Raw genomic sequence first — 21,816 nt, forward strand, 5'->3', positions numbered from 1 at the left:
TGTGCGTTAAAAGACCGCGGGCCTAAAATATTATGCACAACAACAACCACAACACTACAACAACGTATAAATGTTGCAGCACTTTCAAAGCGTTTGCATAAAAACAATACCATCAAATTAAATAAATAAGTTAAATGTTGCGGATACATAACTATTTCGTCTTTTTAAATAAGGAAACATGAATTTTAGTGATGTGCGAAAGAAATCGATAAAAGTCGAAAACACAGAAATATCTAATCTAATATAGATCAAGATTAAAAACCACTTTTGTTGGGACAGAACACAATCAAGAGTCTAAGACCTTCGACCCAATTGGTATCAGACGCGCTATATGCACATTGTAATATCAAGTATCATAATGTCTCACTTCGTTGAAGCTTTTTGGTATTTTCGGTGAACTTATTTATGGCAGATATCAGTCTTGTGGATAACTGATGGTGACTAAAAGTTTTATAAATGATATTATTATACCATGTATCTTCTTATGAATGGGAACCCATAAAAAAAACTGTATAGAGAGTTACCGATACAATTACAACAACAGCAGGTTTGAAGGTTTGAGAAAATAATCACTTTTTGTTGTATCCTAGTTTGTTCATTAATAATATTATACCCGAGCGAATTGGCGATTGAAAGAAAGCAAACATGTTTTAAAAATTAATTTTAAGATTGACAATTTGGTATTTCGACATTACAGAAGGTACAGTTGGCATGTTGGCCAGACCAATAGTACTGCCTGAGACTGTCCAGTAAATGGTCACTTTAGGGTTTATTCGTCAGGAATCTACAATTATTTTCTATGCTTAGTTTTTTTTCATTTAAGAGTGCTACCCGTACTTGTTGAATTAAAATAAAGCAAGAAGTTTCGAGGAAGGTCATTTTAGAAACGTCAGTATAGAACTATCTAGTACGATTCCCTCAGAATACATTTTAATTTTGATAAGCGCTAGAAGAACACCACTTTTCCAAATGAACTGGAACTAATATCTCATCAAGAACTTCTCAAAAGATTGATATAATCTGAATTACTTAAATAACATTAAGAATGGTTCTTCATAGTCTTAATTTGACGTTAAGATCACTTCCTAAATTTGAAAGGACCTCTCTCTAAAAATTGCATTCAAAATAGTCCCAGACTGATTCGAGGTTTTACGAAATTTAATTTTTAATTGTCTTATGTGTAGAGAGAGCTCTCAGAGATGCTTCTGAAACTTTAAAATAGACTTTTGATTTCTTTTGATTCTGAACCAATCACAATCTACAATTTCTGTGAGTTTTGGAGTCAATTTAATAAAGTCGGATTATAGGCACCTTGTACCTCCGATGAATGTCGATCAATTTCAAAATTCGATAACAAATTAATGGAATGAAATTTATCGATTAACATTGACCACCACTAATCAATAGAAATCCGCTATTGTACACACGAAATGTGGGTCAAACAAACAGCTTCACCTAAATTTGATTTCAACAATAAAAACTTCACTATTTTTATCTATCTGCGATTAATTGAATATTTATAAGACATTAACGCATCTCTGTTGTGTGCTTGTGTGTGTGTGATCACGTATGTAAATATGCGTTTTAAAATAACGCGCTTTGGTGTATTTATGTTGAATAGTTGTTGTTGTTATATGGAAAACCAAAATCGAAACCCATAAATATGGGTAATGAAAATATTTTGCATTAAATTTAAATTTGTTGTTGTAATTTTATTTGTAGCATGACGGCCGTTGAACCCATAAAACAGCGCGCAGAAGAACGCATCTGAATAAAAATGCTAATTTATGTTTACGGCTATGAGCATAACTTGGTACATTGGTATAGGAAGATATATGCAAATGGAAGTCAATTTTAAACGCTTGTCATAATACATAACATTTTGCATAGCAATATCAGATCTTATCGCAAGCGAATTGATAAATGTTTAACTACTTCCGTTTCGTTTTATTCAATTATTTGATATGTTCATAAGCGAGAAGCTTTTTTTGTAGACGTAGCAGGTGGTTAGCTTGGAATGTAGAGGCATGCTTCCAATGAAAATTTATTCAAAAAAATGGTTCTATAAAAAATTGTAGATACATACATACATATGTGTTCGGCGTTGCCACTATATCAGAAGACAACTACGAATGTGTACGTTTCTTAAGTCCTAGTTATTGGTGCACTAACAAATTTGACTGCAGTTTACGGTGCTTAAGAAACCTGGCATAAGATTAGATCAACAAATTTAATGAGTGCTTCCTAGTAATTGATTTCCTGATATGTGAATTACTTAATCCACCAAGAGACCAACCACTAACAGAGCTACCCAAATCATAGAAATCGTAATACCATAAAGCCGGAATTTGTTTTTTGCATGACCTTATTCACCAAGTCACAATTATCTCCCTTTTCGACTCACTGAACGTTATCTTTAAAGAGAATACACTTTTTGAAAAAAAAAATCGAAAAACCAATAAGAAAGGCTGCAGTCGAACATTATATAATAAAATAAGTCCATAATTTGTTAACAGACTATTTTTAAATCAAAGTTGCCACATAACTGATGATCAATTTAGCAGCACCAATGATGTCTAAGTAATATACTAAAGCTGGCTGAATTGAAAAACGTATTCTGTATGAAATGAGCACGGTTTTAACACACCTTTGGACTACCAACGAAGGTTATATGAGCATTTTTATTAAATTTGATTTTATTCATCAAAATGGATATCGATTCATCTCATGATTCAGTTAACTTTATTTCTAATACATGACCAAAGATATTATACCCTGTGTAACATGCTGAGATAATATAAAACATCGGAAATCATGACGTACTATTTAGAGAAAATTGGTTTCTCGGTGGCCAATACTTAATCTCCAAAATATTTCCAAACTCATTAACTGTACGAAGTGACAAGTATCAGGATGAATATCAGTCCTTTTTTCGAACATATAAGTAGAAAGCCTTCTAATAAAGGGTTTTTCAATAAGAGCACAATTTTTTTTTAATAAAACAAAAATGGTTTGAGATATTAATGAAATTCTTTATTCATTTGCCCACAGGAAATAGTCTAACGGCGTCATGACTGAGGCGGCCAAATTACTGGGCCATTTCGTGAGATAAAACATTCGCCAAACTTCGTTTTCAATAAATCGGTTGTGACATTCGCTGTGTGGCTTGTGTCGCCGTCCTATTATCCCAGTTCATGTCATCGAATTCGGGCCAAAATATTCGGTTATCATTGAGCGGTAGCGATTCCCATTTACAGTAACGTGCCGGTCTTGATCATCATAGAAGAAGTACGACCCAATGATGCCGCCGACCCATAAACATCACTAAACCTTATTTTTTTCGGGATGCAATGGGGACTCAAGGGGTACGTGTGGACTGCTGCCTGACCAATAACGCATATATTTGACGAAACCATTCAGCCAGAAATGAGCTTCATTGCTGAAGATGATGAAATTTTGATGGTAATCAGGATCATTTTCTAGTTTTTGTTCAGCCCAATTCACGAACATACAACGATACTGGTGGATACTTGGATGTAGGCCAAGATCTTTTCGCAAAATTCACCACAACGACGTCACAGAGATGCCCAACGCTTGAGAACGACGTGTGAGCGACTGATTTGCGACTGATTTGGGACTTCTCTAGACGCTCAATTGTTGATCTGACAGAATTATTATGACAACCATAAATTGGACGCAGCGCTCTTAAAGTTAAGGCCCCTGACTCCGAATTTAGTAGTAAATTTTAATAATTTTAACTCGTTGTTGGATCGTATATCATTCCATGATGAAATGGCAGACCTTACTGAAGAGAATTGTCAAAAATATGGCGTCGTTTGCTGTTCTTATTGGTCTACTTTTATAGCATACCTTATGAAAACCCCTTTAGTAGCCAAGCCTTCATAGAGTAGCCAAACGTTTTAAGAAAAGTAAAATATTCAGTTGGACTTTCTAGTAATTTTCAATATTGCCTCAGTGCTCTTGAAATATTCAAAGGAGAACCAACCTGAACAGAGCTTATCCACTGAGGCTTTTTATTGCCTTGATATGTACGTCCTACACCGAGAAAGAAATGCTACTGCTTGTCGAAATAATTATCTATATTTTTTGATTGATTAGCCAGGCGCAAATCAAGACGAAGTCTCTTACGGATTTTAAAAAATATAATCAATAGATTACTGAGCCAAGAAATCAGATACCGGTCATATTAACATAGAGGTAAAGAAAATGCGAAATAATTGGGTAATGAAAACGTTGGTAGAGATCGAGAGATCGAGAGAACACAGTTTTATAATTGGATTTTTTCAACGCAATTGCCTCTGAGATCTCACAACCATAAACCAAGTGTTGCAGTGGCAAGTATTGGCTATAGTCAATCGTTGAGGTATTAACTTTGTCTATGTCCAGCAGTCATTCGATTGAAACGATCCACTTAAGAATTATAATTAATTTGTCCTGCTAGATTGTTAAAAACTATAATATTATATGTAATCCAGTAAATTGTTGAATGGAACTCTCTTGGGAACACAATGAATGGCTTAAGTGTGACTTGCTTCCACTTTCAATGAATCAACGGAGTGAAAAATTGTTAAAGGCTTCTATTCAACATTCAAAGGAACTGTTGTCACATCTCCACTGCTCAAGTCTCAATTACAAACTAAATATTTAATAAGTTGTCACACCATTCAGCACATATGTACGCACAATACAAAATATCAAATATCACATTATATGGAATTCGCTTCGCACATTAGCATATGTAAATACAAATTTCGTTTTCTTTTTATTTCATATTTAGACCAAATCCGCCCACCATTGTTGCATAAATTTGCACCAGCTTTGCAATGCAACTTGTTCAGCCGCATATTAATGAAGTCTCTTGTGTTTTTGTCAATCAAAGTTGTGGCGATGACGAATATAGACAAATTTCCAAAAAGAAAAAAATACACTGAGTGTTACAGTAACCAAGCGCAGCGCGACTGATTTGGTGCCAAATTTGAATGGTTCCGTCTCTTGTCTCTTGATGATGGCATTTGGACGTCCAACAAATTACAACACCATTAACTCTGCATATTTTAAAAACCGTATTTAAAATACAGTACGACCTTTAAAGGCTGTTACTATATATGAATGATACATATTAATATATATAAGTTTGAATAATTTTTTCCTATTCATATTATGCATTGTTATTTCAAAAGAATTTTGGAATTTTGGAATTTTCTCTTTTCGGTTATGATTTGGTATTTTTGGCAATTTGGATCATAAAACTTTTATTGCATTTTGAAAATGTTTGCATATTTTCCAGCAACTTGGTTTTGGTATATATTCGCTGGTAGAATCGTTGAAACCAACAGAAAACAACAGACTTTCAAACTGAAACAACCATCAATCCAATTAAACTACAAGATGCGTGTATTTTTGGTAAGAGATAGGAAGATAACACCTGCATCCAACAAACTCTCATCTGCCTTCATTACAGGTTCTGTGCTCCGTCGTCTCGGTGACATACGCAGCCAGTCTTGGCTACAACTACAATGGCCCAGCGTTCGGTGGCCAAATTAGCGGCCCCAGCTATGGTGGTCAGGCTCTAGGCGGCCCCAGTTATGGCGGTCAAGCTCTAGGTGGTCCAAGTTACGGTGGACAAGTTTCAGCTGGTCCCAGCTTCGGCGGTTTTGCTCCAGCTGCCCCTAGCTATAGCGCTCCAGCACCTGCTCCAGTTCAAGCTGAGGTTAACAAGGAATTCTTCACTTACACAGCACCCGAACATGAGTTCAGTGATATCGGCAATGCCGGTGATTTCGCTAACTCCCTCAAGAAGAACTTGCGTGTTATCTTTATTAAGGGACCTCAAAACTCTGGACTCGAGAACGCTGCTCTGCAATTGGCTAAATCTGCTGGCGAAGAACGCACTGCCATCTATGTGCTCAACAAACAAGCTGACATCGGCGATTTGGCTAATAAACTGAATTCTCTCAACAATCAAAACTCCCACAAACCCGAAGTACACTTCGTCAAGTACCGTACCCAAGCCGATGCTGAGAACGCCAAGCAAGCTATTCAGTCTCAATACGATGGTTTGGGCGGTAACACTAGCCGTTACAATGGTGGTGTTGCACCAGTGTTGAACTTCGCTTCGCAGCCACAGGCACCAGTCGCTAACGTGGAGAACACCTACTTGCCACCAAACCAAGTGTAAATACTCGTGTCGATGTACACCGTTTGGCGAGTTGTTATTTAGTTCTTAAAGTTCCTGTTCATTTTTGTTAAATCTAACCAAAAATACGTAAATAAAAATTTAGTTTAATTAACTTCATGTAACTCAATTGAATTTCCGTTATTTTTATGTATATTTTGAAACCATTCTCAGCTTAAGATCATTGCGGAATTTGATATCTTGCTTCTGAGAACACATGACTAAAGTCGTCAGTATAAGAATATTAATATAAATTAATGAAGCTGTGAAGAAGGTAAGCATAAGACGAAGAAGACTTAAATCATTTGATCTTAGCTAGTTTCAAATTGGTTGAAGAACTGAATATTAAGTTTATATCCTCCTTCAATCATCCTAACTGACATAAACAACTCAGTTAATATAAAGGGTTTTTCAATAAGAGCGCTAGAAAGTAAAAAAAAAAAACGAAAACTGTTTGGCATATCAATGAAATTCTTTATTCATACCATTCGATGTCATAATGTATGTAACTCGAATTCCCTTGCATGACCACCATGGGCACGTTTGCAGAAGTCCAGACGCTGAACCCAATTTTCGACGGTTTTCAAGTATAAATCGGCCAGTACTGCTGCAATTTCACATTCGATATTCGTACGAAGTTCATCAATCGTCGCTGGCTTGTTGGCATAGACCATAGACTTGACGTAGCCCCACATGAAATAGTCTAACGGTGTCAAATCGCACGACCGAGGCGGCCAATTGACGGTGCCATTTCGTGAGATAACACATTAACCAAACAATAAATCGATTGTGACATTCGCTGTGTGGCTTGTGGCGCCGTCCTATTGTCCAAATCCATATCATTCAATTCGGGCCAAAAATATTCGGTTGTCATTGGTACATTGCCCATTGACGCCGCCGGCCCATAAACCGTAATACTTTCGGGATGCAATGGTGACTCATGGAGTACGTGGGGATTGCTATCTGACCAATAAAGCATATCTTGATGATTTTTCGATGAAAATACGGATATGGCGTCGTTTGCTGCTCCTATCGGTCTGTTTATGTAGTGTCCATTTTGAAAAACCCTTTACTTATAGTTCACGGACTGACTTCTTTTTTTTATATATGAGATAGATATATAAAAACCATCCTAATTGACCGAAATCACTATATTTAATATATTAGTGTTGTAGGGAAGAAGATAATCGAAATATTATAGTTGAATTGTACTGAGATATCGTTCATAAATGCGATATAAGATAAAACAAAGTGAATAAATTTAATGCATTAGCTATATAAAGAAAATATCAATAGAGGGGTGGCAATTATTATAACCAAGATCTGTAATAGTCGAGTGATCCCAAAAGTTATAGACCGACTTTGAACATTTTGAAAAGTTTATGGAACGTTGCCATAGTTTTAGTTGAATCAAAACCATTTTCAAACTGTAACATAGAGATAAAAGGAATAGTATGAATCTAATTTGTTTGAAATTGGTCTATTTGTTAATGAGATGTAAAAAAGATACCAATTCCCCCATTGTCCTTTTAGTGAATCACTCACTTCTGACGATATTCGTCAGAGTCTTATCGAAGTTTTAGTACTTTGGAATACGACCTTTGTTTAGTAAATGGGCGTGGTTTATATCCGTTTTCATTCATTTTCAGACGGTAACGTGAAAGAGTTAGTAGTAATATGTTTATACTTAGGATATATTTTATTTTTGCTCAAAACAATTAGCTTCCGGTTCCCAGGATTACATGATTTCGACACCGAGATTAACAATGATTAGGTCAAATGAAGCATGGGGTAATAAAGTACTTGAAGGAACATCGAATATATTATTTAAGGTACAGTGTTCAAATATTTTATCTCAATCCAACATGTAACGGTAGTTTCAATATACAAATTAAAATACGAAATGTTAATTACATTAATTGTACCAAAGTTTTAATACAAGGATTAATTGGAAAAACTTTTATTGTGATAAGGTACGCAGAATAAAGTACAGTGTGTTTACATTCATTTTCGAACTGGAACCAAGGAACTCCTGCACTTTAAGTCCATGGTTTAAGAGATATTTCTTGATATAAATTCGTATGATTATAGATTGGTAGTAGTTTCTTTTACCACCCCTTGTAACCTTGCTAACGATAAGTGCATCTTATATTACTCTGTTTTCTCCTGGGGCCTCTTCGTATGGTATACGCAACCAGGACTAATTTTTGACATACTGAGAACGTCTATCGTTTCCGGTGTTTAGTTCAATATATTAACCTCCGTGCTGCAGTTCGCATCAAGTTTGATTATGAAACAACTAAAACTTTATTTAACTAATCCAAACTAACTTACAGATTATGTAAGCTAACCAACTAAAGCAACGCCTACGCTCTTCAAAGATACGCTCGCTTCAACAGCCAATCGCGCGATGAAGTGAGAGCAAGCTTTCGGTGAGCATATATAACATGTAACATACAGATATCCAAACGTATGCAAATATCAACTGATTATCAACATGATCATAAACCGTAAAATATAAATTTAACAGATAACTATTTATGGAGGGAGTTTGATTTCGAAAGAAATTACTTTTTATATTATAAATATTTAGCACCAAATAAACGTTGTATATTTACATTTTATATTTTATATAAATATTAGTATCTGCATAAATTTCGCAGATTTCTCTGTTTGTTTTTTTGCAGTTTCTTTTGCAAATAGTGACCGCAAGCTGAACGAATTGGCCAAACTGAGTCAGTCACATCGCCATTCCAACTGATTAGTGCCAAATTTGAATTGTTTCGCTTTCGATTTGCATTCGCGCTTTTGAACATTTACAATGAAATAAAACAAAATTCGCTGAATATATTTAATATTTATATTTTAAAGAGTGTCACATCTAAAGAAATCAGCAAACTGCTCGACTTAAGCGCTGAAGACGCGACCTCCACAACGTAGTCGCTCATAAATGCATTTTTAATGCGAAATTCGCATTTTGTCATAATTTTTTTAATCATTTCATAACTTTTCATTATACATAGTTTAATTCAAATTTTATTTTTTTAGCAAATTTTATGGGAAATTTCTTTTTGTTTTTGCGTTTGCAAAAAATTCGCAATTTTGCACAGAAATAAGATTTGTATAAATTTGCCGGCAACTTTGGAGAAATCATCAGTAAACAGCTGAGTTCCAAACTGAAGCCATCACCACTGCCAAGCTACAATATGCGTGCCTTTATCGTAAGTCAGCCAAACTATTAGATCACTACGATCTCCGAGTGAAACTAATTCCTGCTTTTCAATATTTTTTAATTCCAGATCCTTTGCTCCGTCGTCTCTGCGACCTATGCAGCCAGTCTTGGCTACAATTATGAGGTCAACAACGTTGGTGGCCACATTGGCGGCCCCAGCTATGGTGGTCAAGCTCTAGGCGGTCCCAGTTATGGCGGTCAAGCTTTGGGTGGTCAAAGTTACGGCGGTCAAGCTCTAGGTGGTCAAAGTTATGGCGGTCAAGCTTTGGGTGGTCAAAGTTACGGCGGTCAAGCCCATAGTGGTCCAAGTTTCGGTGGTCAAGTTGCTGCTGGTCCAAGTTTCGGCGGTTTTGCGCCTGCAGGTCCCAGCTACAGCGCTCCCGCTGCTGCCCCAGCTCAAGCTGAGGTTAACAAGGAATTCTTCACCTACACCGCACCCGAACATGAGTTCAATGATGCTGGTGATGCCGGTGATATTGCTAACTCCCTCAAGAAGAACTTGCGTGTTATCTTTATTAAGGGACCTGAAAACTCTGGACTCGAGAACGCTGCTCTGCAATTGGCTAAATCTGCTGGCGAAGAACGCACTGCCATCTATGTGCTCAACAAACAAGCTGACATCGGCGATTTGGCTAACCGTTTGCAATCACTCAACCACCAAAGCGCCCACAAACCCGAAGTACACTTCGTCAAGTACCGTACCCCAGCTGATGCTGAAAATGCCAAGCAAGCTATCCAGGCTCAATACGATGGTTTGGGCGGTAACACTAGCAGCCACAATGGTGGTGTTGCACCAGTCTTGGACTTCGCCTCGAAGGCACCAGTTGCACCAGCTGCTCAACAGTATGGTGGCTCTCCAGTCGGTGGTGTTGAGAACACCTATCTGCCACCAAACAAAGTCTAAGTGCGCTAATGAGTTGTCAAATGAGTGCGGCAGACGATTTCTGCCATTAGTTAGATTGTTGAATATTTTCTAAGTCCCATTGTTCCTTAATGATAACATCGACATGTTAATTTGTACGTAGCTATGTAACTTAAAAACCAAAAATAAAAAAAATAAATTTTATGAAACGACTTAAAGCTTAATTCGAAATAACGAATCTTTATATCAATCGGCGATCAATTAGCGATCAACCGACAACTTTACATACTTTTAGGCTGAACTAAAATTACAGTGTTAACCAAAAATCTATGAGTAACCGGTAGATATAGGAAATTGTGAAGTGAATTAATATTGATAGAAAATTCACTGGCGCAATGAGGTCTGAAAGGAATTCGGTTTAATCAGAAACATTCGAAACACTTTTTAATAAAAATTAAAGCGGAGTGGTATATTGTTTCTTAACAAAATTTTAATATTAATTATATGAGGCAAAAGCAGTAAACCAAATCCTCCATTCGTTATAAATTTTTACAATATTTTGGTTTATGACGGAAATATCAAGTTTGAATTTAAACTGACTAGAAATATTCAATATGTTATATAATAGATACCACCATATTTTGGGACCGAATCACATTATTTCTATGTCTCAATTTGTAATGTAAAAAGTCAACCATAGGGATAGAAATCTTTTCTTTTGAATAAGGAGAGTAGGAGAAGATTGAACATAGTTTAAGGGGCAATATCAGTGTGACACTTTCAAAACATCGTTGCTGAAGACAGCACATAACTAGATAACTTTTTTTTTAATATTTTTGTAAAAAAAAATCTTACCATATAGTTGAAACTATACCTTATAGTATCCAAAAAACTTCGAAACATTTGATCAAGTACTTTCGTAAAAAAAATTCGCGGTAATCGCCAATTCTTCATGTGTTACAATGGTATAGCCCCTTAACAAAATTTTCCACTAAACCAAATTATGTTTCAGAAAACAAGTATTATGATAGTACTCATTATATGTAAGTGGTCTAGAGGAATATGATTTTGATTCAGTAATGTTTGGGTATGCAGTGCCAGAAATCTATACGTACAATTTTGATGGTCATATATCGGTTGTTCAGTGCAATATTTTGGAACAGTAAATAAGCTGGCTGGATTTAAAATCGCGGACAGGATCAAGTCCATTTTCAGATATTTTGAAATCATATACATACATATGTACTTATTTTAATATTTTCATTCCCTAGAACATAGTGAAACTTAGAGACAAAGAAATGGTTTGAAGTAGGAGTTGGGAGGTGGGATAGGATAAGGAATGGGATAGGGGTAAGGATATATATTTATATGGATAGGAATGGTTTTATGAATGAAATTAGGATGAAGGTGGGAATACTTAAAACGGTACGGAAGGGAAATTAACAAGGATTATAGGAGTTGGGATAAGGTTAGGGATAGGAAGGAATAAGGATAGGAATAGGAATAGGAATAGGAATATGAATAGGAATAGGAATAGGAATAGGAATAGGAATAGGAATAGGAATAGGAATAGGAATAGGAATAGGAATAGGAATAGGAATAGGAATAGGAATAGGAATAGGAATTAATATAGGAATAGGAATAGGAAAAGGAATAGGAATAGGAATAGGAATAGGAATAGGAATAGGAATAGGAATAGCAACACGAATAGGAATAGGAATTGGAATAGGAATAGGAATAGGAATAGGAACACGAATAGGAATAGGAATTGGAATAGGAATGGGAATAGAAAAAAAATAGGAAACGGAAAATTAGCATGAAAGCAGCAGAAAAGTAAAGAAGAAACAAGAATAGGAGAATAAACGGAAATAAAGATAATATTAGAAATAGAAGTATTGTTAGAAAAAGAGATCCAAATAGGGATAGAAAACGAATTAGATTGAAGCCAGTAATAATAAAAATAAGAATAGGAACTCGGAAAAGAATTAAAATGAAAAATAAAATGAAGATAGAAAGATAATGGGATTGGACTTGTGCAAACTATAAATAAAGCTGAGACTGAAGTACTTCTAAGCCCCATGGAATGTAATTCAAATAAAGTTGCAATGCTAATATAAAGATTTTTTAATTAAATACACCGCAGTTATAGAGTTTTTATTAAAAATTACTACCGGATGGTTTTGTATCTTTTATCTTTAGATATGAAACTAAAGCGTAAAGAAAATTTAATTCAGAAACAAAATAGAAAATTGTGTGCGCTTGCTCAGAGTCTCTCTTAAGATCGTAATCAAGACTGTTCCCTTAAAAAAATAAATTAAGTTTATTTATATTTCTCTCTAATATAACTTTCCCCCCCCCATTACGTGCACACTTCAATAGTTCAACACCCACTACTTCTGCGATTGTTCAAACTGTATTTATATAATACGATTGAACCGAAACGCAAACCAATAAAAAATGTTATGAAATACGCATTGAATCAAATTGGCAAGGATGTAATGTTAAACGCTGACGTCTTCAAATTAATATCTCCCATAAATTCTCCAACTCGGTTCGCATAAATTTGCAATTTATTCAGCGTTGCAATAGCGACCTCATAACAATGTTGATAACCATTTCGCTCTTTGTTTTATTCATTAATTGCCAGCATGTGATTGCGTGCTTCGGTGTTGACAAATTTCTGTAATCAAATCAAATCTCCAAAACTAGACTAAGCCAACTTATCTGCGAACGACTGACTAACGCCAAATATGAATAGTTTTACATTTCAAATTCACTCGAACATTTAACGACTTACAGCGACGATCGTTCAATGAATATTTATAACCCCCTAACGAGATACGGAGCAGACAAAAATATACATACGGACAGTTGCATATGCGACAGTGCGAAATGAAGGTACGACCTTGAGCTTGTGGTTTTTAGCGTTCGTCTAGTGCAAATTTCGCATATTTGTTTTCATCAAATTAGTTTACAGAATATTTGATATTTATGTTTCAGTTATGATGATTTTTATATTTGATTTGCAAACTAGCGCGAAATTATTTTATTGCATTTTAAAATTTGTTACATTTCTGCACGAAACTAATTTCGTATATATTTGCCAGCGATTTGGCTGAAACAAATAGAAAGCAACTGAGTTGCAAGCCGAAAACAACCCAAATTTCAAGATGCGTTCATTTTTGGTGAGTTCACCTCGAATAATAACGGTGAAAGTTTAAAATAATAATATTTACTTTCTCTCATTTGCAGATCCTTTGCTCCGTCGTCTCTGCGACTTACGCCGCCAGTCTTGGCTACAACTATGAAAGCAACAATGGTCCAGCGCTCGGTGGTGGATTAAGTGGTCCCAGCTACGGTGGTCAGGCCTTGAGCGGTCCCAGCTATGGTGGTCAGGCTTTGAGCGGTCCCAGCTACGGCGGTCCAGCCATCAGTGTGCCCAGCTTTGGTGGACAAGGTTTTGCTGGCCCCAGTTACAGTGGCCCATCTGCTGGTGGTCTTAGCGCTCCAGCTGCTGCGCCCGCTCCCGCTCCCGTTGAACTTAACAAGGAATTCTTCACCTACACCGCACCCGAACATGAGTTCAATGATGCTGGTGATGCCGGTGATCTCGGTAACTCATTGAAGAAGAACTTGCGTGTTATCTTCATTAAGGGACCTGAAAACTCTGGACTCGAAAACGCTGCTGTCCAATTGGCTAAGTCGGCTGGCGAAGAACGCACTGCCATCTATGTGCTCAGCAAACAAGCTGACATCGGCGATTTGGCTAACCGTTTGCAATCGCTCAACCACCGCAGCTCGCAGAAACCCGAAGTACACTTCGTCAAGTACCGTACCCCAGCTGATGCTGAGAATGCCAAGCAAGCTATCCAGGCTCAATACGATGGTTTGGGCGGTAACACTAGTAGCCACAATGGTGGTGTTGCACCAGTCTTGGACTTCGCCTCGAAGGCACCAGCTGCTCCAGCCGCACCTGCTGCTCAGCAATACAGTGCTGGCGCTGGTGCTGGTGGCGCTGAAAATGGTTACTTGCCACCCAACAAGCGCGTGTAAATCGCAGCTCGGCGTGTTTAAAGTGTTAAATGAATGTGTTAGAAGAATTTTTCTAGAACTAATTAAGTAATATATTAGCTTTAATGACCCTGTACAATTTTTTTATATAAAAAAGTTCCAAAAAAAACATTGAATTGTTAATAAATGTGTTTAAAATAATTCAAATTAATGTCTTTTAATTTCCAGTTATTTCTTACAAATATTTTTGTATTTCCCCAGCATTGCTTTAAGCTCAGATTATGGCCTTAAAATCCTTTTGGTTTTGAAATTTTCACAAGCTTAAAGATTCAGCATTTTTGGTCTCATATTTTTTGATACTTCACACCGTAACCGGAGAAGACCTCCAATTGACGCGAACATCAAAAAAGTAGTCAAACAGATGTTGGAAGACCATAAAATGTTGTTGATTAAGATAGCTGACATTCTAAGGATAACAATGGTACATGTTAGATATAACATTGCTTAATTTTTTGGCTATTTCACATACCTTTAGTGAAAATAACCGAGACAAAGCCATAGTTGATAACGAAGGACTGATCATTCTACAAAACAGGTGTCGGCAAGCTGGAAATAAATCTGATCTTCTCGTCGTAAGTAAGATATATGAAACAGTACAGTCCGTTCTGACCATTTTGAGCCCCTTGCTCGGGAAATACTACGAATTTTTTTAGAAAAAAACTATATTTGGAAGGCTGAAACAAAAGCAAAATTATAAGCGATACTACGACAGTACGGTACTCGGAAATAGATCCAAATTTATAAATAGGAAAATAATTTTCCGAAACCCATTCATCTTATGATAATTTAAGAACACCAACTCGTATGTAGATTCCAACCAGTAAATAAACTCATTATCACGCTTAAAATCCAATTTTTATAATTTCTTAATACTAACAAACAACAATACTTATTATAAACAACAACAATAATACTAAAATAACATATGTATGACACTTAAACAAACAAAAATTAACGCTTGCGGAATTAAGCAATTAATCAAATCGCTGTGCTCTAAACCAATTTATTCAAGAAATTGATTCGCTCCGGTTTGATGATGAACACAAATTGATTTATGGTGTAAGCTTTGTCCAATTGATCGCGCATTTGATAGAGCGCTCGTGCGTTGGACGGATTTCTGGCATCTGTAAATACATGAAAACTCATTAAAATGTAATTAAAGTAAATTAGATTACAAGTCTACCACGAACCTTTGGCCAATGGCGCTGGTATTATGTAGGCGTTCTTCTGCGATTTCAAGATCAAAACATCGGTGCTGTTGAGCTTATTTGGCAGCTCCAAAGCGCTGGGATTCGAAAGCGGTGCTAGACCTGGTGTTTCTAGCGGTGCTTCACCATTCGCTTCCAATAAAGTGGACGCTAAAATGCGTGCCGCCTCCAAGGTAAGATTTTGACTAGGCGTAAGCAGTGACGAGGTGGGCTCTTCGACCATGAGCAACGGTGTATTGGCGAGTGGTAGCTCATTGGTTAATTGCTTCGTGTAATCGGTGTATAGTGACTGTTGTTGCTGCTGCTGCTGCTGTTGTTGCTGACGTTGTTGTAATTGTTGCATTTTCATTTGTGTTGGCGTTTGCGCTGCTGGTGAAAGGTGCTCTACCAAGGACTTGGGAAAGAGTGTGGGCAATGGCACTTGATTGGCTTGTTGCGGTTGCGAGTATAAAAATGGTGCCGAGCCTGAGGCCGGTGCTGCATACGAGGTGTAGAGATTTTTGTTTTGAGATTGTTGTGAGTTACTTAAGTTTTTGCTGGCAAACTGTTGTGTTTGTTGGTGCATTTTGTTCGCTTGCTGCGCTTGGTATGTGGAAGGTGGTCGCACAGTGTTGGAACTGTAATTAATGGATTTCTCGGCTGAAATGTTGTTTAGAAGAAATTGATTTTACAATTTTCATATAAAAGTCGGATCAAATTGTTATTCAGATGTTTAAAATTTAATTTTTTATTTATTTTTTATGGCAACACATGTCTTTCCAAGTAGAGGAAAGAAAACACATGAAGAATTAAATAGTTTTCTTATAAGAAGCCTTAAATCCGTTTGCCGTTTTGCATTACTTTTTGTCTTCTTTAATGATATAATTCAATTCAATACTCAATATGAACAATAGCTTTTATAGCTATAGTTTTTCTCCTCTCTATGCCAATATGAACAACATGTTCTTTATTTAAGCTTCACTTCACATTGCACAAATTTTTACAACTTGAAATTTCGATTCAAACTCACCAACAACCTCTGTTGTATAGGGTGGTAAATATTCATTATTTCTTTGCTGAGATTTCACAGGATGACTAATACGTAGCGGAGAAAGTGTAGCGCCATAAGTAATACATAAATTCTGATAACACAGCCACATAAACAGTAGAGCTTGCACAAGAGTGGCCTAAAAATATATTTTTTGTATTGAATTACATATTTTTAAAACATTTTTCTCTTAATACTTTTACCATTTTAACGATTAATTTTTTTATTATTTTAAACACTTCGCAACGACTGAATTTATATCGCAACAAATTTCGGAAAGAGTGCACGCGACCGAACCATAAATTACACTAAACAAATTTCGAATAATTACAATGGTTTATAAAACAAACAGACTCGTTGCGCCAGCGCACATAAATCTGCTTAGATGCTGGAGGTACTGTGTGGCCAAGAGGCGCGTTCGATGTATCGACAGCGGAGAAAAATGATCTTCATCTGTCACTTACACGCAGTTGCCTTGTTCGGCACCACTTGACTGGAGGTGAAGCAGCAACTACAACTGTAGCAGCACAACAACAAGAGCAACAGCATAGTGTTAGTAGTGCTTGTGGACCGATCACTTCAAACAAAGTTAATAAAGCAATTGCACTCGACAACGCGAAGATCATTAAAAACAATGAAATAAATAATCAAACGAAACGCAAATAGATCAAGCATAGCAATGTTACAGTAGCTGTGAGGCAGCAACAAACACAAACAAAAAAAAATAAAAACAACAAACACCAAACCAAAATGATGCTTTTTACGGCCCTGGCATCCATTCATCACACCAAGAGATGTACACTTATAAATATATAGTACAACTGGCTTACCAAGAAAAGCTCATCAGTGGCTAGTTAGCGAAGCGTGCGGCGATCAGACCAAACGTACGTACTTACATACCCCCCATACTAACAAACTTATATACAAACTCTTCGAATTTGTTCCACCATTTGACCGCGAAGAAGATCAACAGCGGCGTCGCGTAGCGCGTACGTTCATTGATCTCACTTCAAGCGCCGCGTGCAGTAATCGAGACACTTGTACTACTTGTATGTAAGTAATTGAAACAGTTTCTTGTTTTCTTTTGTTAGTGGGGTGCACGTTGACCTAGTGTTGTAGTGGGCAGTTTGTGGAGCGCACGCGTAAACACATCATTAACAGCAATCAGTCAAAAGCTTAATGTTTTCTTTCATCGTGCGAGACTCAAATGCGCCATCACTCAATCGGTTGCCTAAGGCTATGTAGAGTAAAGCAAAAAACACTCAATATTCGATTACAGCAGTGTTTTAACTACAAGTGTAAGAAAAATCATTCACGTTTTCAGACCTTTTTCACATTTCCTTCTAGCTTAAAGTAATAGCATACGACTTCTTCGATCACTATGCATCTAGCCTAATAATATTCAAGTCAAGTAGCAACAGTATATAGTTACTATTGGCTGTTTAACTCAATTCATTCGAGTATAGCTTCGAGTGCTAAAAGAGAGGATGGTCCAAGAAGGTGCCCTTTCTAGATTTGTGTATATTTTTGGAGTAGAGGATCACATTTTGAATATTAAAATTCATGAAACTATTGGTTAACTCTATCTTAAAGAATTATCAAAATATATTTGATATGAAGAGTTCAATATTATGTAAAAATTTATACCATCTAGCGTCCGTAGAAGGCATAGACATACCATTTAATTTGAATACTCCCATGTCATTTTTGTTATTTTAGAGCCATTAATTTCTAAGTGCTATGATGGCTTCGACAAAAAGTATCTCATGGAATATTGAGTTGTTTGTAATAAAGTACTTTTGTAAATTACTTAGGCTCGAAGGGATTTTTCACATTTTTGTTTTGGCCACTTTAAATTGAAGCGCATGCTTGAGTACTGTAATTAAATTCATTGAATTGTTTCATGAGTCATTATCGTTAGAGTGGAGCTAAAAGTATTGTTGCCTTGCATTTTTTTCAACTCAACCTTGAAAGAGAAGGGGAATGTAAACAAAAATGCAAGCAAAAAATAGTGAATGAGAAAATTCCCCCTTGGTAGATATTGAATATTTAAATATACAAATTTAGTTCCAAATGGAAATAATGGATATTAATAAGGCTTCCATTCTTTCAATCTCTGAACTTTGACAAAAAAAAATTTTTTGAGAAAATGCTAACACTAGATTGAAGACGAAGGCAAGTAATCGATAGGATAGCATTAATTATGAATAAATTAATAAACTCTGTGATACTTATGAGTAAGGAAAAATCGGAAATCCGAAGTACCTTGGATAAAATGAAGATAGTTCTCGGCAACACAGAACAGGTTCCAATCTCCTCTACCTTTGCCTAGCATATTTTAAGAAACATTTGAGACATCGTTACTTTAGATTGAAGTTTACCTTTTCGTACCTCCACTCTAATTTTTTTATTAATAACTTAATATTTTTTTGTTAGGGTCTTGCTATCATTTCACCATTATTCTTGAGCAAACAAATATGTATAATGTTTAAATATTTTTCCAAAATTTTCAATTATCTCGGTTCTTAAGAAATTGCTATAAATTACACAGTAATTGTTATATCGCACTCGAACTTCATAAATCGCTTCGCATCAAATCTGATCAGTTGACCTAACCTAATCTAACCTAAATAAATTAATAGCTATTAAGCAATCTCTCTTGGAATAACACTTTATACAGCTAATGCTTGTATTGGTCTACTAAAATACTAAATATAGATTACTTACAAGTTTTAGCGTGAATATTGACTAGCACCAAAGCAGAGGTACAGAAACACAGAAAAAAAACAATGAAAAAGCATAATTAAATACAAAGTCAAAACAAAAGCAAAACGATCGTTTTCTTCGGATCCATAGCTAATGAAGAGCCGGCAACTGGCAAACTGCCGATAAGCCCGAGCATTAATTAGTGCCAAAAGCGTTTTAATTTCAACCAAAACTGGTAGCAATTTTCATTAGAAAACCAAAACGAAGAACACGAAAAAACACTATACATAAACCAGACTCTAAAAAACTATTTTCGTTTTAATTTTCGCAACTTTAATGAAACACTAATCATGTGCTAAGCAATGAAACATGTTCAACAACATCAAATTTAAATTTTAATGTTTCTTTATGAGCAGCTGTACGAACAACTTTGGTTAATAATGTATAAATTTGTTGCTAATTTGGTTGTGGGTATAAAATGAAGCTTTGATGTCTGGAGGCGTCTTAGTTGGCGGTGAATTGGTGTTTGGTGATAAGCGTGATAACAATTATATAATAGCAAAATGAAAACCATTGTGGTAAGTTGTACATTTCGGGTATGAAGAAAGTTTCTGAATTCGGAAAAAACAGTTAGAAAGGAAAACAAACGCTGTGCGAAAAGTGTGTCAGTGTGCCGAATTGCATTGATGCAAAACAAAATGTGGTGAAGATATACACGAACTGGTTTACAGTTACGTAAGATATTGTGTGTAGACTTTTCAAGGGTGTTGAAGTATCACTGGACTATCTTTCAAGGTTATGTTAAAAACCATATCTTGAGCGTGATCCCTTTTATTTTCTTGAAGGAACTTACTTATATTTTTATAATTTTATTTTTTGGAACGGTCTTTAGATTGTGTGATTGTATTAAAATGTGAAAACCGGGTCCTTTGACTTCGATCTATCAGCTACGTGCTTAAAAATGCAGTAGATATCTATATTTTTGTAAGTTAGCTTCGACCAAATAATAATTTTCTTCCCATTCTATAACTTTATAAATGTTTTGACTGCTTTCCAAATTCGGGCTTAGACAAAATATTAGTTCGGAGTGGTCTTCGATAATTGAGATCGATCTGATCTTCAATTTCGGTTTCTCGGCTGTTTGTTCGGCTACTGACTCCATAAAAACTCTCTCCACGATTCCTATTGTAAAGAATTTAAATTAATTTGAGAATATACCAAATGGTTCCGGCTTGGGTTTAAAACGAGCTGCATGAGATCGTGAAATTTTTATATTCGTATCTCTTAAATATTAATCTTTAAAATATTTTTATAGCTCATCTTCGCAATCTTGGCTTGCTTCGTGCTGCTGTCAACCGCTGCACCAGCCAATGAGCCTGGCGTACAATTTCTGAAATACAGCAATGATCAGGAGCTCGAGGAACTACAAAGACAAATTATCGGTAAGCAAAATGTGTTACGAATCGTCATAAACGAATATTAAATATTTTCGGTGGCTTATATACATAATTTAACTGTATTAATTAAGCAGTTGTCGTTAATAAAATGAACAAGCTGAAATCAACCGGTTAAGTACTTCAATCATGTATATATCGGTATACATATATATAGGCACATATTTTTTAATAATTTCGTGTTATATCGCTCACTAAAATTACAAAAAAAAAAAAATAAATTAAAAAAAAAAAAATTAAGAATTATTACCTCTTCTTTGCAGCTCAATATGATCACCTTGGCGGGACATCACAATTTCATCAAATTCAAAGCGCAAGCGTTGTCGATCCAGCCACTTTGAGAATTAATATCTAAAATGTGAAATGATGCCTGTGTGTTTATTTTTACTGTTGTTGCATTTGAAAATCAATAAAAACTGTTACGTTTATAAATAAAAATTCATTGAGTGCATTCGAAGAGAATCTGCGGGAAAAATTTTCCACTGTGATATATATCAACGTATTAGGTGTACTCAAGCGGGTGTTATACGAGTATAGGTATTGTTTAAAATTGTAAAATTTTGCACTATTATAAGGAAAGAAATAAGAGAGGGAGAACCGAATCCTTCAAGTTAAAAGTTAATATTTAATTTAATTGAGGGATTAGGATATTCTTAAGGCAGTAGTCTGCTTTAGAAGTCGAAGAAAATGTTTTTTAGCAATTTTTTTTTTGAAAGGGAAGGAAATGATTGCGGTAAACGGAATTTTAAGACGGTAGTGTACTATATTTTTAAGACTTAAAAAACAATATTTATTTTAAAAAATATTGAAATTTTTTGTAAGTATTTTTCTGGAGCGCCTGGAGTCTGCACTTGTAAATTGGTGCCGGTGATGGAGGTCGTGCGATGCATCTGAAACAGTCTAACCAAATTTTTTTTTTTATAAATTTCTTTTCTTTATGAACTAAAAAAAATACCGAAGAAGTTATAAAATTTCAAATTTTTTCGAAGTTTAAAAAAAAATAACTTTTTTTGAGAAAAAAAATTGACTCTAACTTGCAAAACAAGTAGTTTAAAAAATA

General features: G+C 35.6%; 5 protein-coding genes across 5 annotated transcripts; 4 read left to right on the forward strand and 1 right to left on the reverse strand.

Moving 5' to 3' along the window:
• The first annotated feature begins 5,268 nt into the window (after positions 1-5,268).
• On the forward strand, positions 5,269-6,321 carry LOC105211915 (uncharacterized). Its single transcript, XM_011183609.3, has 2 exons — positions 5,269-5,424; positions 5,483-6,321. Exons 1-2 carry the CDS (start codon positions 5,290-5,292, stop codon positions 6,197-6,199), a joined length of 852 nt encoding a protein of 283 aa, XP_011181911.2. The 5' UTR covers positions 5,269-5,289; the 3' UTR covers positions 6,200-6,321.
• Positions 6,322-9,256: 2,935 nt separating this feature from the next.
• Positions 9,257-10,524, forward strand: LOC128919747 (bindin-like). The gene is made up of 2 exons (XM_054233148.1): positions 9,257-9,417; positions 9,496-10,524. The coding sequence occupies exons 1-2, from the start codon at positions 9,403-9,405 to the stop codon at positions 10,330-10,332; spliced, it is 852 nt and encodes a 283-aa protein (XP_054089123.1). The 5' UTR covers positions 9,257-9,402; the 3' UTR covers positions 10,333-10,524.
• A 2,790-nt stretch (positions 10,525-13,314) lies between these two features.
• LOC105211916 (uncharacterized) lies at positions 13,315-14,508 on the forward strand. Its single transcript, XM_011183611.3, has 2 exons — positions 13,315-13,475; positions 13,543-14,508. Exons 1-2 carry the CDS (start codon positions 13,461-13,463, stop codon positions 14,341-14,343), a joined length of 816 nt encoding a protein of 271 aa, XP_011181913.1. The 5' UTR covers positions 13,315-13,460; the 3' UTR covers positions 14,344-14,508.
• A 741-nt stretch (positions 14,509-15,249) lies between these two features.
• Positions 15,250-17,013, reverse strand: LOC105211917 (protein twist). The gene is made up of 4 exons (XM_011183613.3): positions 16,800-17,013; positions 16,579-16,735; positions 15,552-16,208; positions 15,250-15,485 (listed from the first exon to the last, which is right to left on the reverse strand). Exons 1-4 carry the CDS (start codon positions 16,800-16,802, stop codon positions 15,355-15,357), a joined length of 948 nt encoding a protein of 315 aa, XP_011181915.2. The 5' UTR covers positions 16,803-17,013; the 3' UTR covers positions 15,250-15,354.
• Positions 17,014-19,729: 2,716 nt separating this feature from the next.
• Positions 19,730-21,194, forward strand: LOC105211918 (uncharacterized). The gene is made up of 3 exons (XM_011183614.2): positions 19,730-19,880; positions 20,618-20,744; positions 21,020-21,194. Exons 1-3 carry the CDS (start codon positions 19,866-19,868, stop codon positions 21,109-21,111), a joined length of 234 nt encoding a protein of 77 aa, XP_011181916.1. The 5' UTR covers positions 19,730-19,865; the 3' UTR covers positions 21,112-21,194.
• Positions 21,195-21,816: the final 622 nt, after the last annotated feature.

Source organism: Zeugodacus cucurbitae, chromosome 2 (genome assembly GCF_028554725.1).
Source record: "Zeugodacus cucurbitae isolate PBARC_wt_2022May chromosome 2, idZeuCucr1.2, whole genome shotgun sequence".
Lineage (NCBI taxonomy): Eukaryota > Metazoa > Arthropoda > Insecta > Diptera > Tephritidae > Zeugodacus > Zeugodacus cucurbitae.